This window comes from Anolis carolinensis, chromosome 1 (genome assembly GCF_035594765.1).
Source record: "Anolis carolinensis isolate JA03-04 chromosome 1, rAnoCar3.1.pri, whole genome shotgun sequence".
NCBI lineage: Eukaryota > Metazoa > Chordata > Lepidosauria > Squamata > Dactyloidae > Anolis > Anolis carolinensis.
The window spans coordinates 129,715,263-129,728,958 of NC_085841.1; the positions used below are offsets into that span (position 1 = coordinate 129,715,263).

The 13,696-nt window shown below is 39.7% G+C and overlaps 1 protein-coding gene across 1 annotated transcript in view; it reads left to right on the forward strand.

The window, feature by feature from the left end:
- Positions 1–6,818: 6,818 nt before the first annotated feature.
- The window catches only part of khdrbs2 (KH RNA binding domain containing, signal transduction associated 2), a 505,577-nt gene continuing 498,699 nt past the window's right edge, over positions 6,819–13,696 (forward strand). The window contains exon 1 of the mRNA XM_062982224.1: positions 6,819–7,137. Coding sequence (XP_062838294.1) covers positions 7,047–7,137 — 91 coding nt within the window. The 5' untranslated portion in view covers positions 6,819–7,046. The remainder of the gene's footprint in view (positions 7,138–13,696) is intronic.

The following is a 13,696-nucleotide window of genomic DNA, read 5'->3' on the forward strand; positions in this document are numbered from 1 at the left end:
GGGAGGAATTCAGGAATCTGAAGGGAGCCTGTTCCTAGATAAGCAGTGGGGCCTGGCAGTACTAACTCGAGCACAAGCGGCCAAAGAAAACAAACGTACTGCCATTTCCACGGGGGGAGGAGAAATATGGGAGGAAGAGTTGAAGCGAGCGTATGGAATGGACAAATGGTTACAAACTAACAAGGAAAAGGGAGAATTGTGTGGGGATTTGGTGTTTGTAAATAAGAAATTGTATATTCCTGAATGTTTAAGACGAGAAATGTTAAGGAAGTGCCACGATAACAAGGGTGCGGGTCATCTAGGCCCCACCAGGACTATTAAACTGTTGGCCAAACAATGCTGGTGGCCCGGAATGAGGAAAGACGCCAGGGGGTACGTCACGCAGTGTGAATTATGTGCCGAGGGAAAAACACCACCGGGGAAGCCCCAGGGGCTATTGCAGAAGGTGGTGGAGCCCATGAGGCCATGGGAATGCGTGGCCATGGATTTTGTAGGCGAACTACCCCCCAGCAGAGGCCACAGATACATTTGGACAATATTGGACCTATTCTCAAAACAGGCACACTTTGTGGCCCTGCCGAAACTCCCCTCAGCTGAAAAACTTGCTGATTTGTATGTGAAGCATGTATATCGCCTACATGGGTGTCCCGACAAAATAATTAGCGACCGGGGAGTCCAATTTACTGCAAAATTTTGGGGAAAATTCTTACAGCTGTTAGGAGCAGAAAGGAACCTGAGCTCGGCTTTTCATCCCGCAACCAACGGGGGAGTCGAACGCACCCAACAAACACTGTGCCAATTCTTGAGGATGTACACCAATTATAGACAGGATGATTGGGCGGACCTTCTACCGTTTGCTGAGATGGCTTTTAACGGGGCCGTACATTCGGCCACAGGTCGTGCCCCATTCGAAATAGTATACGGACAGGAGGTGGCACCTTTCCCCAGGCTACCCGAGTGGAAGGAAGGAGAGGGCCAGACCGACAAGGAATGGCCGGCCAAAATTAAGCAAGGGTGGCAGACCGTGGTGGAGGCATTGCGGGAAACACAAAAGAAGTACAAGCTCTTTGCCGATCGTAGGCGCCGAGAGGGGGACAAATTGGGCGAAGGGGATCTGGTTTGGCTGAGCACAAAAAACCTGAAATTGGGGTTCCCATCTAAAAAATTGGCTCCACGCTATATAGGGCCGTTCAGGGTAGCAAAAAGAATAAACGAAGTGACCTATGAGCTGAGGCTACCCAAGGACCTAGGAAAGGTACACCCGGTATTCCATTGCAGCCTGTTAAAAAAGTATAAAGGAACTCTGGACAGCGGAGAACAATAGTTGTGTTTAATCTTTTCCTTCCAGGACGAAGGGGAGGAGGACGCCATGTCAGAACCCTGCTACTAGAGCCTGGATGTGGCTCTGAGTTTCAGGGTCACTGACATTGATAAGACACCTGCGGCTCAGGACTCGGAGAAGAAACGGCTGCTGGACTTGGCGGGGAATTTGCGCGGGGTTTTGCTGAGCGGGAAGAGACTTTTCAAATGAGGGGGAGGGTATATAAAGGATGGTTGGCCGGAGCCTCCCATTCTTGGCTTTTTTGATGTTCATGTTTCCTACAGTAAAAGTTTCTGGTGATAACACAGAGAGTCTCGTGTGTTCATTCAGGAGCGGCTGTGGTGAGCTGACACATGTATACATGCACACATTTAGTTATAGTTCAATTTCAAATAGTTTATTGTACAAGGCCAAAGCCAATACACATATCTTGAGTTAGCACAATTGTGCCACCTTTGGATCCAAACATATTTCATGATATGGTCACACATTTCATTATATCATCAGCATCTATTAAAATTCAAGGGTTAAGTGTGGTGGCAATCCAGCCTGAACATTCAGCCAGCTTATCACATGGGGCAGTCCATGTCCCACAGGACCTACCTAACCCACACTTGAGAAAGTTTACCACATCTCTTCTGGGAGGTCTACCTGAGTCAGCATATACTTCTATTGCCTGACTGCTTTCTCATATTTTGGCCTCTGCCTGCTTTTTCAGTTCTTCTTGCCCAACCACCCCCCCCCCGATAATAGCCAATTTCTCTTAGGTTATAGGCTCCAGTTTTCAAAACATATATTCTTACTGAACCTTGATATTAAGTTTGCATGTGGCTAGAATCTCACTGAGATGTATTTATGAGGTACTGATTACATACGTATGCTTTGATCAATGAAAGCTACTATTTATATTCACAAGGAAAGTATAACCATACTGGAACCAGAAAATACTAATAAATAAACTTGTGATCCCATTGTTACTGCTATGTGTGTATGTGTCTTCAACTTGCCTGTCAACTTATGGCAACTCCATGAATTTTATAGGGTATTTTAAGGCAAGAAATACTCAGAGATTATTTTTCCAGTTCCTCTTTCTCAAATATAGCCTACAGCATCTGTTATCCATTGGTGGTCTCTCATTCAAGTACCAAGTAGATCGTCCTCTGTTTAGCCTCCAAGATTAGGCAGGACCTGATGCCTTTAGGGTACTCTTTGAGGAAGAGCCTAAGCACTCTAGCTGCAAATTCATAAAATAAAATAAAAATTGATTTACTGATTAAATTTAACAAAACATATATTCACACATATACAAGTATGTGATGATTCTAACAGGAACCAGTGAAGGATATATTGCAAAATTCTACAAGCTGAACTACTTTGTAAGCCACCATGAGTCCCTTCGGGTGAGAAAGGTGGGATAGAAATGACGTAAATAAATAAATAAATAAATAAATAAATAAATAAATATATGGTCGTATTTTGTTAATGCTAGTGTGTTATAAACACATGATGCTTCTAAATCTGCAGACCTAGGTTTACATTTTAGCTGTGGTCCTGGGTGTCACTGGTGTAGTAATCCTTCTTAGGCTCAGTTTTCTGTCTGTAAAGCCAGTAGGATATGTAATAATTTATTCTGAAGATGTACGGATCTAAGGAAAGGAAATTATAAATCACTGTATATGCTGAAAAGATAGACATAAATGTGAGTGTTGCTTCCCAAAGAAATGTTAGGGAAAAATGTAATTATTGAGTCAATGTAAAAGAAAATACCACGAGTGTTTAGAAATATAGCATGATACTTTTTGCAGTGGCAAACATGTGTGAATGCACACACACATGCACACATCCAGACACTTATATATAGTTTTAATTAAACTAAAATGAGTTTGTTTACTTCTGCTGTAGACAGTTTAATTGCATGATAGCTTTAATTCTGTGATTTGAGGATGCAGATGCTTTCTAAAGCCACTGATTTAAATGAAGCTGATGTAAGACTTTCAGAGCCAAAAGAAAACCTACCAGATATTTTCCTTAATGCCCTATATATATGGGATGTGGATTTCTGAGATATTTATCACAAATTGAACACAAAGAAGCTGGCGTTTTGAAGATGTAATAAGATTAGCCATGACACATTCTGGCTGGATGGTGCTGTCAAAGAAAAGAAGCATTATTTGCTTAGTCCTTGCTTGTTTGATGCATGTTACAAATGTATGGATCACAGGGAAGTTAACTATCCAATACTGCTTTAGTAATGTATTTAATGAGATCCATTGAACAGCAGATAAAAACACCCCCTTGTCTGTTCAATTTTATATAGGTTTTCCTGTCTTATGTGTGCTTTCCAGCAGAGCCACAGTATATTTGCTCCATAATTATGGGGAAATTATGTTCATATTAAGATAAAAGGGGATGGAGAAGATTCTTTCATCTAGTTGGATGAAGAGATGGAGTGTGTCAGGGCTTCAGATTTTCATCTGCCATGGATGTGACCATGGATCAATGATTGGCCTACCTAGCTGTCCTCCATTCAAAAGGAAGCAGAATCAAACCTGGAATAAGTTAAATATAGTTTATCCAGCAATATGTTGCTGGATAAACTATATTCAGATAAAGCTGGAGTCATAATGTAGTTATTTTGATCTTTTGAATCTTTAACCAGAAATGGTTCCTAAGACATTGAATTCCAGCCTTCAATACTTGTGAAGTTCAATGAGTAATATTTCAATGTATTTTAGTGTAAGAATTGTCAATATCCCTTCAAGGAGACTTTGTGTAGTCTAAATATAATGTTTACTTTCAAGTTTCCTCTCAAGTTTTTGAGAGGTCTAAATCCATTACCATAGTGACTGAAAAGTAAGCAAGAATGTCAGGAGAAGTATTTTTCTAGTGTGTCAACATATTTTACAGCTTAAGCCTTTAAAAGAAAATCCAGAATTCATCAGATATGTGCCTACAGCCAGTTTTCAGTCAGGAATTGTTGTGGATGATAGCATGGTTGAAGTGTTCATGGGTGGACATCCATAGAAGTTTAATCGATTAATATCTTTTTTTTTCCTGAATACAATTGGATAGATTTTCTTTTTTTGGGACTGGTGGATTTGTATGGTCATTCTGAAATGTTGAATAATTGCCCATCCAGCAGAAGTTAGTATAATATGACATAGGTAAAAGTAAGGTAAAGGCATTCCCCTGACATTCAGTCTAGACATGTCTGACTCTGGGGGTTGGTACTCATCTCCATTTCTAAGCCGAAGAGCCAGTGTTGTCCGTAGACGCCTCCAAGGTCATGTGGCCAGTATGATTGCACCGAGTGCCATTATCTTTTTGCCAGTGTGGTACCTATTGATCTACTCACATTTGCATGTTTTGAACTGCTATGATACAATAGCAATTAATCATTGTTTCTGATTCCCTCCCACCTCAGACTACCACACAGAGAGACTACTGTTTTAAAGTGAAAAGTTTTCTTTTTCGTTTCAGCAGAGGCAAGCCTTTCATTATGATTGCCTTCATAAAGTCAATCTGGACAAAGTAGTCAGACTAGGTAAGCGAAAGGCAAATGGTGCTTCTAGATTGTAGTATAAATGCAGTTTGACTCCACTTTAACAGTCATGGCTCAATGTTATGGAATTGTGGGATTTGTAGCTTGCTGAGGCATCAGCAATCTTTGGCAGAGAAGGCTAAAGATCATGCAAAACCACAACACCCATGATTACATAACCTTGGTATCAAACTGCATTAATCCTACAATGTAGATGCACCCAAAGACAGCCTGCTGCTTAATGAAGCCTTAGGGTGTACATGCATCATAGAAATAATGGAGTTTGACACCACTCTTATCTGTCATAGACCAATGCTGTGAAATCAGGGGAGCTGTAGTTTTGCAAGATCTTTAGCCTTCTTTGGCTGGTACCTCACCAAACTATGACACCCAGGATTGCATGCCCTTGAGTCATGGTGGTTCATGTGGTGTCAAACTGCCTTAATTCTTCAGTATAGATCAGGCATGGGCAAACTTCAGCCCTCCAGTTGGTTTGGAATTCCACAATTATTAACAGCTGGGTTGCTGTGAGTTTTCCAGGCTGTATGGCCATGTTCCAGAAGCATTTTCTCTTGACATTTCACCTGCATCCATGGCAGGCATCCTCAGAGGTTGTGAGGTCTGTTGGAAATGTTTACATTTCCAACATGTTTACATTTCCAACAAGGGAGGTTTACATATACGGTATGTGGAATGTCCAGGGTGGACGAAAGATTTCCTGTCTGCTTGAGGCAAGTGTGAATGTTGCAGTTGGTCACCTTGATTAGCATTGAATAGTCTTGCAGCTTCAAGGTCTGGCTGCTTACTGCCTGGGCGAATCCTTTGTTGGGAGATGTTAGCTGGCCCTGATTGTTTCAGCCATAGCAGAGCACTAGATGAACCAACCTGGACACAGCATTTTATTTGAGAACACAGAAATGCTGGTCCACTCTAACCACCACCATGTCAGACTACACAAAGAAGCCATTGAAATCCACAAGCATGTGGACAATTTCAACAGAAAGGTGGAAACCGTGAAAAGGAACAAAATCTAGATTGCAGCATTCAAAAACTCTAACATCAGGACAGTAAATAAAGAACAGCACTCAGAAGTCAGGGGAATTTCAGACAGGAAACCATTAGTGCCAGCTAACACCTCCCAACAAAGGATTGCCCCAGGCAGAAAGCAGCCAGGCTTTGAAGCTGCCAAGCTATTCAATGCTAATCAAGGTAGCCAATTGCAACATTCACACTTGCCTCAAGCAGACATGAGTTCTTTCTCCCACCCTGGACATTCCACAGATATATAAACTTCCCTTGCCTAGGGTTGTTGTATGTCTTTCGGGCTGTGTGGCCATGTTCCAGACATGTTCCCAGTGACAAAGGGCTCTTGCCACACCCTGGACTCGCCACAGATATATATTCATTCCTTTCCTTACTTAGTTTATCCATACCTCACAACCTCTGAGGATGCCTGCCATAGATGTGGGTGAAACGTCAGGAGAGAATACTTCTGGAACATGGCCACACAGCCCGAAAGACATACAACAACCCTGTGATCCCGGCCATGAAAGCCTTCGACAACACATTCCCTTGCCTAGTTTCCAAAAGCGCTCACAACCTCTGAGGATGCCTGTCATAGATGTGGGCGAAACGTCAGGAGAGAATACTTCTGGAGCATGGTCATACAACCGGAGAAACTCACAGCAACGCTTTCAAAGCCCTTAGACGTCCTTCGCTCCGCTTCAGCACCTTGGACAGCGAGAGGTTCGCTCAGTCCCTCCCTGACCCCCTTCCCAGCGTTTTTTCCTTTCCTCCCCTGCCTTTCACCCAAGGCGACGGGGACGGAAGCCAATCGAAAGCTTCCGCTGCGCTTGACGTCCCGCCTTTCCAGCGCCCGCCGCCCAATGGGAGGAGCGGAGCGGTGGGTGGGACGCGCCTTCTTGTCCGCCTCCCTAGTTAAGGCTCCTGCTCGGCGCCTGTGGCTCAGTTAGAGAGGCGAGAGCCAGGCAGGGGAGCGGAGGCGGGCAGGCGGGCAGGCATCCCGGAGCGCGCGTGTCTGGCGGGAGGGGGAGCGCGCTGTCCAGGGTCCTGAAGGCGAGCGAGGCTTGCTCCAAGTCCGGAGGGAAGGCAAGGAGCGAGAAGCAGCTCCCCCAGCACCACCTTTCGGGCAGGCAGCCGATCCCAAGTGCTGCCCGGTCTACTATGGAAGAGGAGAAATACCTACCCGAGCTGATGGCCGAGAAAGATAGCCTGGATTCGTCCTTTGTTCACGCGATGCGCCTTTTGGCGGAAGGTAGGAGGACTTTGAGGGGGCTTCTCTCCTCTGGCTGCCTTTCTGAGCCAAGAAGAAGCGGTGGCTGTTGCTGCTGAGAATTGAGATCTTGCATAGGGGCTGAGATCTTGCATTGGGACTGAGACCTTGTACGGGGCCTCGGACTAAAGGGGGAAGGGATGAAAAGGGGGAGAGAAAAAAATATAGTCTTTCCCTTCCCCATTGAGGAAGAGCCAAGGAACTCTGTTGTTCTGGTCTGAGATCTACATGGAGACAGAGGCTGCTGAGACCAAGGAGTCTGGTAGGAGGATTTGCCTGAGAGAAAGTGCGGGAGGAAAGCAACTGAGGGTGTAGAATGAATGCAGTCGGACACCACTTTGCCTGCCAGGGCTCAATGTGGGTTGAAGTTTGACAAGGTCTTTAGCCTTCTCTGCCAAATAGTGCTGGTGCCTCACCAAAATACAATTCTTGTGATTCCATAGTATTAAGCAATGGCAGTGAAAGTGGTGCCAAACTGCATTATTTCCACAGTAAAGATGCACCCTTTTATTTCCTCTTCACCACCCCATAGTGTCCATAACCTTGATCCAGTTGTATTATAGAAGTATACTTTTTTGTATAGATGTATTATATAGTTGAAATGCCAATGAATGTTTGCCAGTTCATATTTTATGTTTGTAAGCCATCCTGAGTCCCTCCAGGGAGATAGAGCAAGTTAAAAATAAATTATTATTATTATTATTATTATTATTATTATTATTATTATTATCATCATTATTATTATCATTATTGAGAGAGTTTGTGATGGTGCCCTATGCCCCTACTATTGCTCCCAAAGGAAGAGATGCTGATAGGTCTCAATGGCAACACCTTCCAGAGGGTGGTTTGTGTCCTCGTGGACTCACCTTCCCAGCAGTCCATTTTGCAGACAAATCAGCAACAATTTGACATTTTGTGAAAGCTATCCGACTTAGCCATCCTGGTTTTTCTTTCTTTTCTTTTTCTAAAATTCACATTATTTTAGAAAGATTCTATTAAGTATTCAAGAACACCAATTGCTATTTTTAAAAGTATTTGTATATTCAAGAAAAAAGAAGAAAGTGGAATGGCAGTAGTAATTCAAACAAGGATTATCTCTATTTTTGAGACCTACTTTTCAAGCAACTCTTCCTGCCCAGTGTTATGACTATTTAAATTGTAGCAAATATCCTCTGCTTATTAAAAAGCACTCAAGACTATCACCATCATGGACAATCATTTCCATGGGAAATATGTATTTTCATAGGCAGCTTTTCTTTCTTTTCATACTCTCTTTTCTTAGTAAGGACTATTCTCTTTTATCAGGTGTACTGCTTCTGTAGTAGGTAAAGCTTTTGGACTCCAAATTTTATTTTCAGAAAGACAGATGCAAAGTGTTTCATTAAAGCTGTTCCATCTTGGGTTTTTGTGTTAAATGTCCATATTATACGAAAAGAGCTAAATCCATTGCAATGCCTGTCATTCATGTCACTCAAATTCATTTCAGTCTACTCTTGTTCTGGATTTGTTAAGTTTGTCAACTGCCAGGTTTACCCCATCTTGCTAGAATATGGAACTGGATCTGAATATAATATAACCTTCTTGTGATCATGTCAGGACTATTGAATTAATTGTTGAAGAGCTCACTAGCAAGTTACCGGAACTTTCCAAGTTGTGTCTTTCAATGATTGTATCTGAGTTTAGAAGCACAGACAAAATGTCACCAGAAGTATTCTCCCTAATATCATCCTTTGTCTATGTTATAAGTATCTGTCTGTAAAAATAGTTAAATTGTTTAGTTTGAAAGTATTATTTTCCCTTTAGATTGTAATATAATGCTGGATATGAACATATTCTGATAAGTTCAAATCTTCATACCATGTTATTGTTAGACTTAGAAGAGTTTGGAATGAAATGATTCAAAGGCAAATAAATTGATAGAGATCTAGTAGTGTCTGTATGTGGAAAGGAGATGTCAATATTCCAAATGATCAGAATGATTATCTTTAAAATACATAAGCAGGCATCAAATGTACTTCATCTGAAAAATCTTCAGACTATTTTTAAAAGGGGATTAACAGATTTTCACATGAAAGCTTTCCTATCATATACTTTTTTTAAAAAAACAAGTATAGATTCCCCACCATCCCATAGGAATATAAATTGTGTGTGTAATTTGAAATTTTCCCAGCAGGGGGAACTATCTGCTGGAGACACAGTAACAACAACACAAGAAAAGTGAAGGGTAGAGGACTTTGGGGAGGAATAAAATTGGGGGAATTCAATAATCTGTGGTTATTTTAAATCTTGAAATGAAACTGAGCCTATGCGCATGTATTCACATCTGCCTTTCCCATTCAAGCTAGAATTCAGCTCCAAATGATGCACATACTGTAATAAATGAATACAGTGCTATTCCCCCGCCCTCTCAAATGTAGCTGTAGGTTAGCATATGTAGATATTAAACACAAACTAGGGTGAGTTGCTTAGGAAAGCTAGAGAGACTACTAATGTGGGATTCACACCAGCTACCGTGCCTTATCCTTCCAAATGCCATCTGTCAAGGTTTCTGGGGCTGTGTTTCAGATTTCTACAAAAACAAAATGTCTGAAATGCAAACTTTCAATAAAGTGAGCATGCCTAGAGCAGTGTATTTTATGTTATGATCTCTTGAAGGATTACCAACATAATATCACCAAAAAATTAGCAAAAAGAAGATTACATTAACATTGTATTCACCTTTAAAATGGCATCTCTTTCAATACTATAATACTAGAACTGACTGTTTGCCATTTTTGGATACAAGGAAAGGTCCTTGATAACTTACAAAGCCTTCTTACTGCGAATGTATGACAATTTAATGCACAAACCAAGTCTTCCTTGTTTTACAAGGCCTGGCATTTCTCACCTAACTTTTTAATGCTTAGAAGTTGAAGTTAGACAAACCTATGCATCATCCTTGAAGGAAATGTATGAAAAACTAAAACAGAAGAAAGAATTTTTTAAAGATCTATGAAGTCCTCTTTTTTTTAGGGCTGCTAAGACTGAGAGCTTATTTTTATCCATTATGTGCAATTTATTTTTCTCCTCTAAAACTTTGATTTCAGTAAAGAAAGAGACATATATCATTTTTCCCCCCAAAGATCAATAAACTTTAGGATCATTCAGATATGTTGATGCCACCACTGCTCCCCAAAATTGTACAGTAATCGTTTGAAGATTCACTCTCTCAAATTGAGGTAATTATTGAGTTTTCATCTATTTCCTAAATTTCTTCCAACTAACATTCTTAGGAACCAGTCCCCATGTGACCTTGGGGACTGGTTCTCCCATGGGGTTGGGCAGTAATGCTAAATAGCAGATTGGAGAAACAGATTTAATTGTCTGTAACAAAAGGATACAGTTCTGGTTCTTGTTCAAATCAAGTGCACCTTGAAGTATTAATACTGCATTCATAATGCATTTGCTTGGAACTAAGTCTGAAAATGAATGGGATACATTATAATGTGATGCCAAATATAAACATATATCTGCATGTGTTCATCTCTGAAGCAAATATTTTCTGCAGTTCCCTTGAATCTTCCACTGATTTCAAAGGGGGAAAACTGCACATAAATTGTGTTTGTTCTCAGGCAGAATTTAATGCTTTAAAAGCAAGCGCACATTATCTAGAGCCCGTTCTATCAGCCTTAGAAATAACACCTTTAAATATTTAATATTGTAGATGAGCAGAAGTAGCCTATAAAACTCCACATCATATCAAGCAACTTCTACATACTAATCAAGTTGTATTATGCAACCACCTGTTATAGCAGGCAGAATAATTACTGGTTCTTTTAAGTTCATTGTTAACTGAATTAATCGTACAATATTTTGCAGTTAACCTTTCCAGCTGGCAGGTAAAAGATCATAGTACATCATTCAACCGTGTGGCTTTCAATGACTGTAAGGACGTTTAAGCACTCAGCAATAAGGATATTTAAACAGCTTCTTTTATGTGCCATATTTTATTATTATTGCAGCACTTTAGGCTACTGTACAGATCTCACATGCTCTTGTGATAGGCATCATAGAGGCAAATTTGATGTCATGTTTCAGAAAGTATCAATAAACAAAAGTGAGTGGGAAGCAGTCTGAGAATAGAAATTGAAAAATTAATTTGGTGCATCCATGAACTATGAAATACTACCTAAGTCTCATGCTATTGTTTGATTTTGTTGTTTTTGTTGTTGTTATGCAATTAAATGTATTTAGAGAACAGCAGCAACTTGCAAAGTTATATGTACTAGAGAGGAAAAAGACAACTTAGTATCTCCATGGTTACTTTAGAATACTAAATCTTCTGCTGAATTCTGAATCCAATATGTTGCTCCTTTGGAAGAAATCAATCTGGAGTGTTAAGAAAGTTCAGATATGTCTTCTCAATAATCAACATCATTCTGTTTTTGAGAAGAGAAGCGGAAAACACTCTTGCATTTGATAGGACTCATGAGGCACAGTTTAGTGATCCTCCTGTGCAAATAAGTTGATTGAGACTTTAGATCTTCCAGAAATATCAAAGGCAATATGTATGTGACCTAGGAGTATCAGTTCTGAGAAAACAAATATGAAATATTCCATTTGACTAGTACAAACTCATTATTCTGCAAAAGGGTTTTATCCAGACCATGAGAAGTTCCTTATAGTATATATTTTGGAAAATCTGGGGGTACAGTCTGTGTTTAGTTAAGGGAGCATATATGAACCTAATGTATACCATTTTGAGTTTTATTGAAGAAATATTGGCTGCACATATAATACATAAATGGTTATGCAGCAATGTAGTTGGCAGCCCTAGTAATGCTACAAAGTATTTTGTGATTCAGCAAATAGGCTGTGGAATCAAATCTTGAATTTTAAAAGGAAGTGAGAATGACTCATGTTTCCCCATGTCACCAAAGTCCTTTTGGAGTAGAGGGAGAGGTTCCTTATACAAAGATCTGGGTTTTCCTGATATAAGGAGAGAATATATACCTGATGTCTTTCACAAAATATGCCAATCTTGCAACCTTTTCTATAAGGACCCTTCTACACTGCCATATAAAATCCAGATTATCTGATTTGAACTGGATTATATGGTAGTGTAGACCAATATAATCTAGTTCAGAGAAGATAAAATGGATTATCTGCTTTGATAATTAAGATTATATGTCAGTGTAGAAGGGGCCTAAAACTTCCAATTCTTTCCATCCTGCCAGTTTTGTTTTGTTTTTTAAAAAACCACAACTTTAATCAGGTTTCATTGAACCGTGAATCCTATTAATAGTCTCAGTTACTGTAGATCCTTTGACTCAGTTGTTAAATTATGAGTTAACACTTATGTATATCTCATGAGTCTTGAGTAGGTCTCCTTGTATTACTAATAGGAATCAGTCCCTTTTTCGTCACAACAGAACATCATAGGAGTTTGCTCCTGCAAAAACCTTTCTAAACTGAAAATAACTAAGTACTAATCTATACTGCTTCTATGTTCTCCTGATCTGCAGGTGTTATTATTGCTTTTATTTTTATTACTACTTTTTAAATGTGTGTTTTAAAGTAATAATGTACTACTTTGTGCTACTAATAAATTCTTTACTCTTTTTTTACAATAAGATTTTATCTGTCTTAGGTTTAATTTAGTTGGAAGCCACCTTCTGTGTTGTGTTGGGAAAAGTGGAGAATGTAAGGAAAATGAAAATAAAAAAGTTGTGATTATACCATTGAAATTCTGGAATTCTTCAACTGGACTCCAACAACAAATGGGAAACTGCAAATATTGTTGGATTTCAGTTGCTATCAAGCCATTACTGAGAGAATGAAGATGTAGTCCACCAACACATGAAAATTCACAGTTTCCCCAACCATGCTTTTTGTGACTGGCAAAAACACTTACTTTTTCTTTAAAAAATTACCTCTTGAAGACATGGTAATCTGGTATGTGGAATTACTACTAACTCAAATTTTATAATTCAATGCTAGAGAGCTGTGTTCTGTATAAGGTCTGCTTGGCTCATTAATATATACTTCTTCTGGGAATTGAGAGGCTGTGATAAGGTCATTGCATGCAAATTATTTTCAGCTGCAAGGTACACTGTTATGAAGATTGTGTCTTTATGTTAGGAGGGAAAGGTTACTGCTTAATCCAGTGACCTATTGCCATTCAAACACTTGCTATTTATTTGTTGATGGTTATAATTATCTCCAGCCTTACTTGTAAGAGGAATTTATTAACTAATATTATCTATTCAGGCTGTTGTAACAATGATAAAATAATTGTTTTTGCTAATTTTCCTGTGTGTTTCCATCCAGAAGAAATCTTCCTTAGCCAAATTAATATTTTTGCTAGCTATTTTTTCATTTATTTAATTTATTGTTTTGAGTAGTTAAGTAAATAGTCAGAAAGATAACGGAGGAATGGTTATAGTGGAGTATTTTTCTCAGATGCAGATAATTTATTTGCTTAGCAGAAAATCAGAAGGTGATGGGGAAAATGTTTTGGAGTTGACATCAGGTGGCATGATTGTTTTTCTTTGGCAGAATT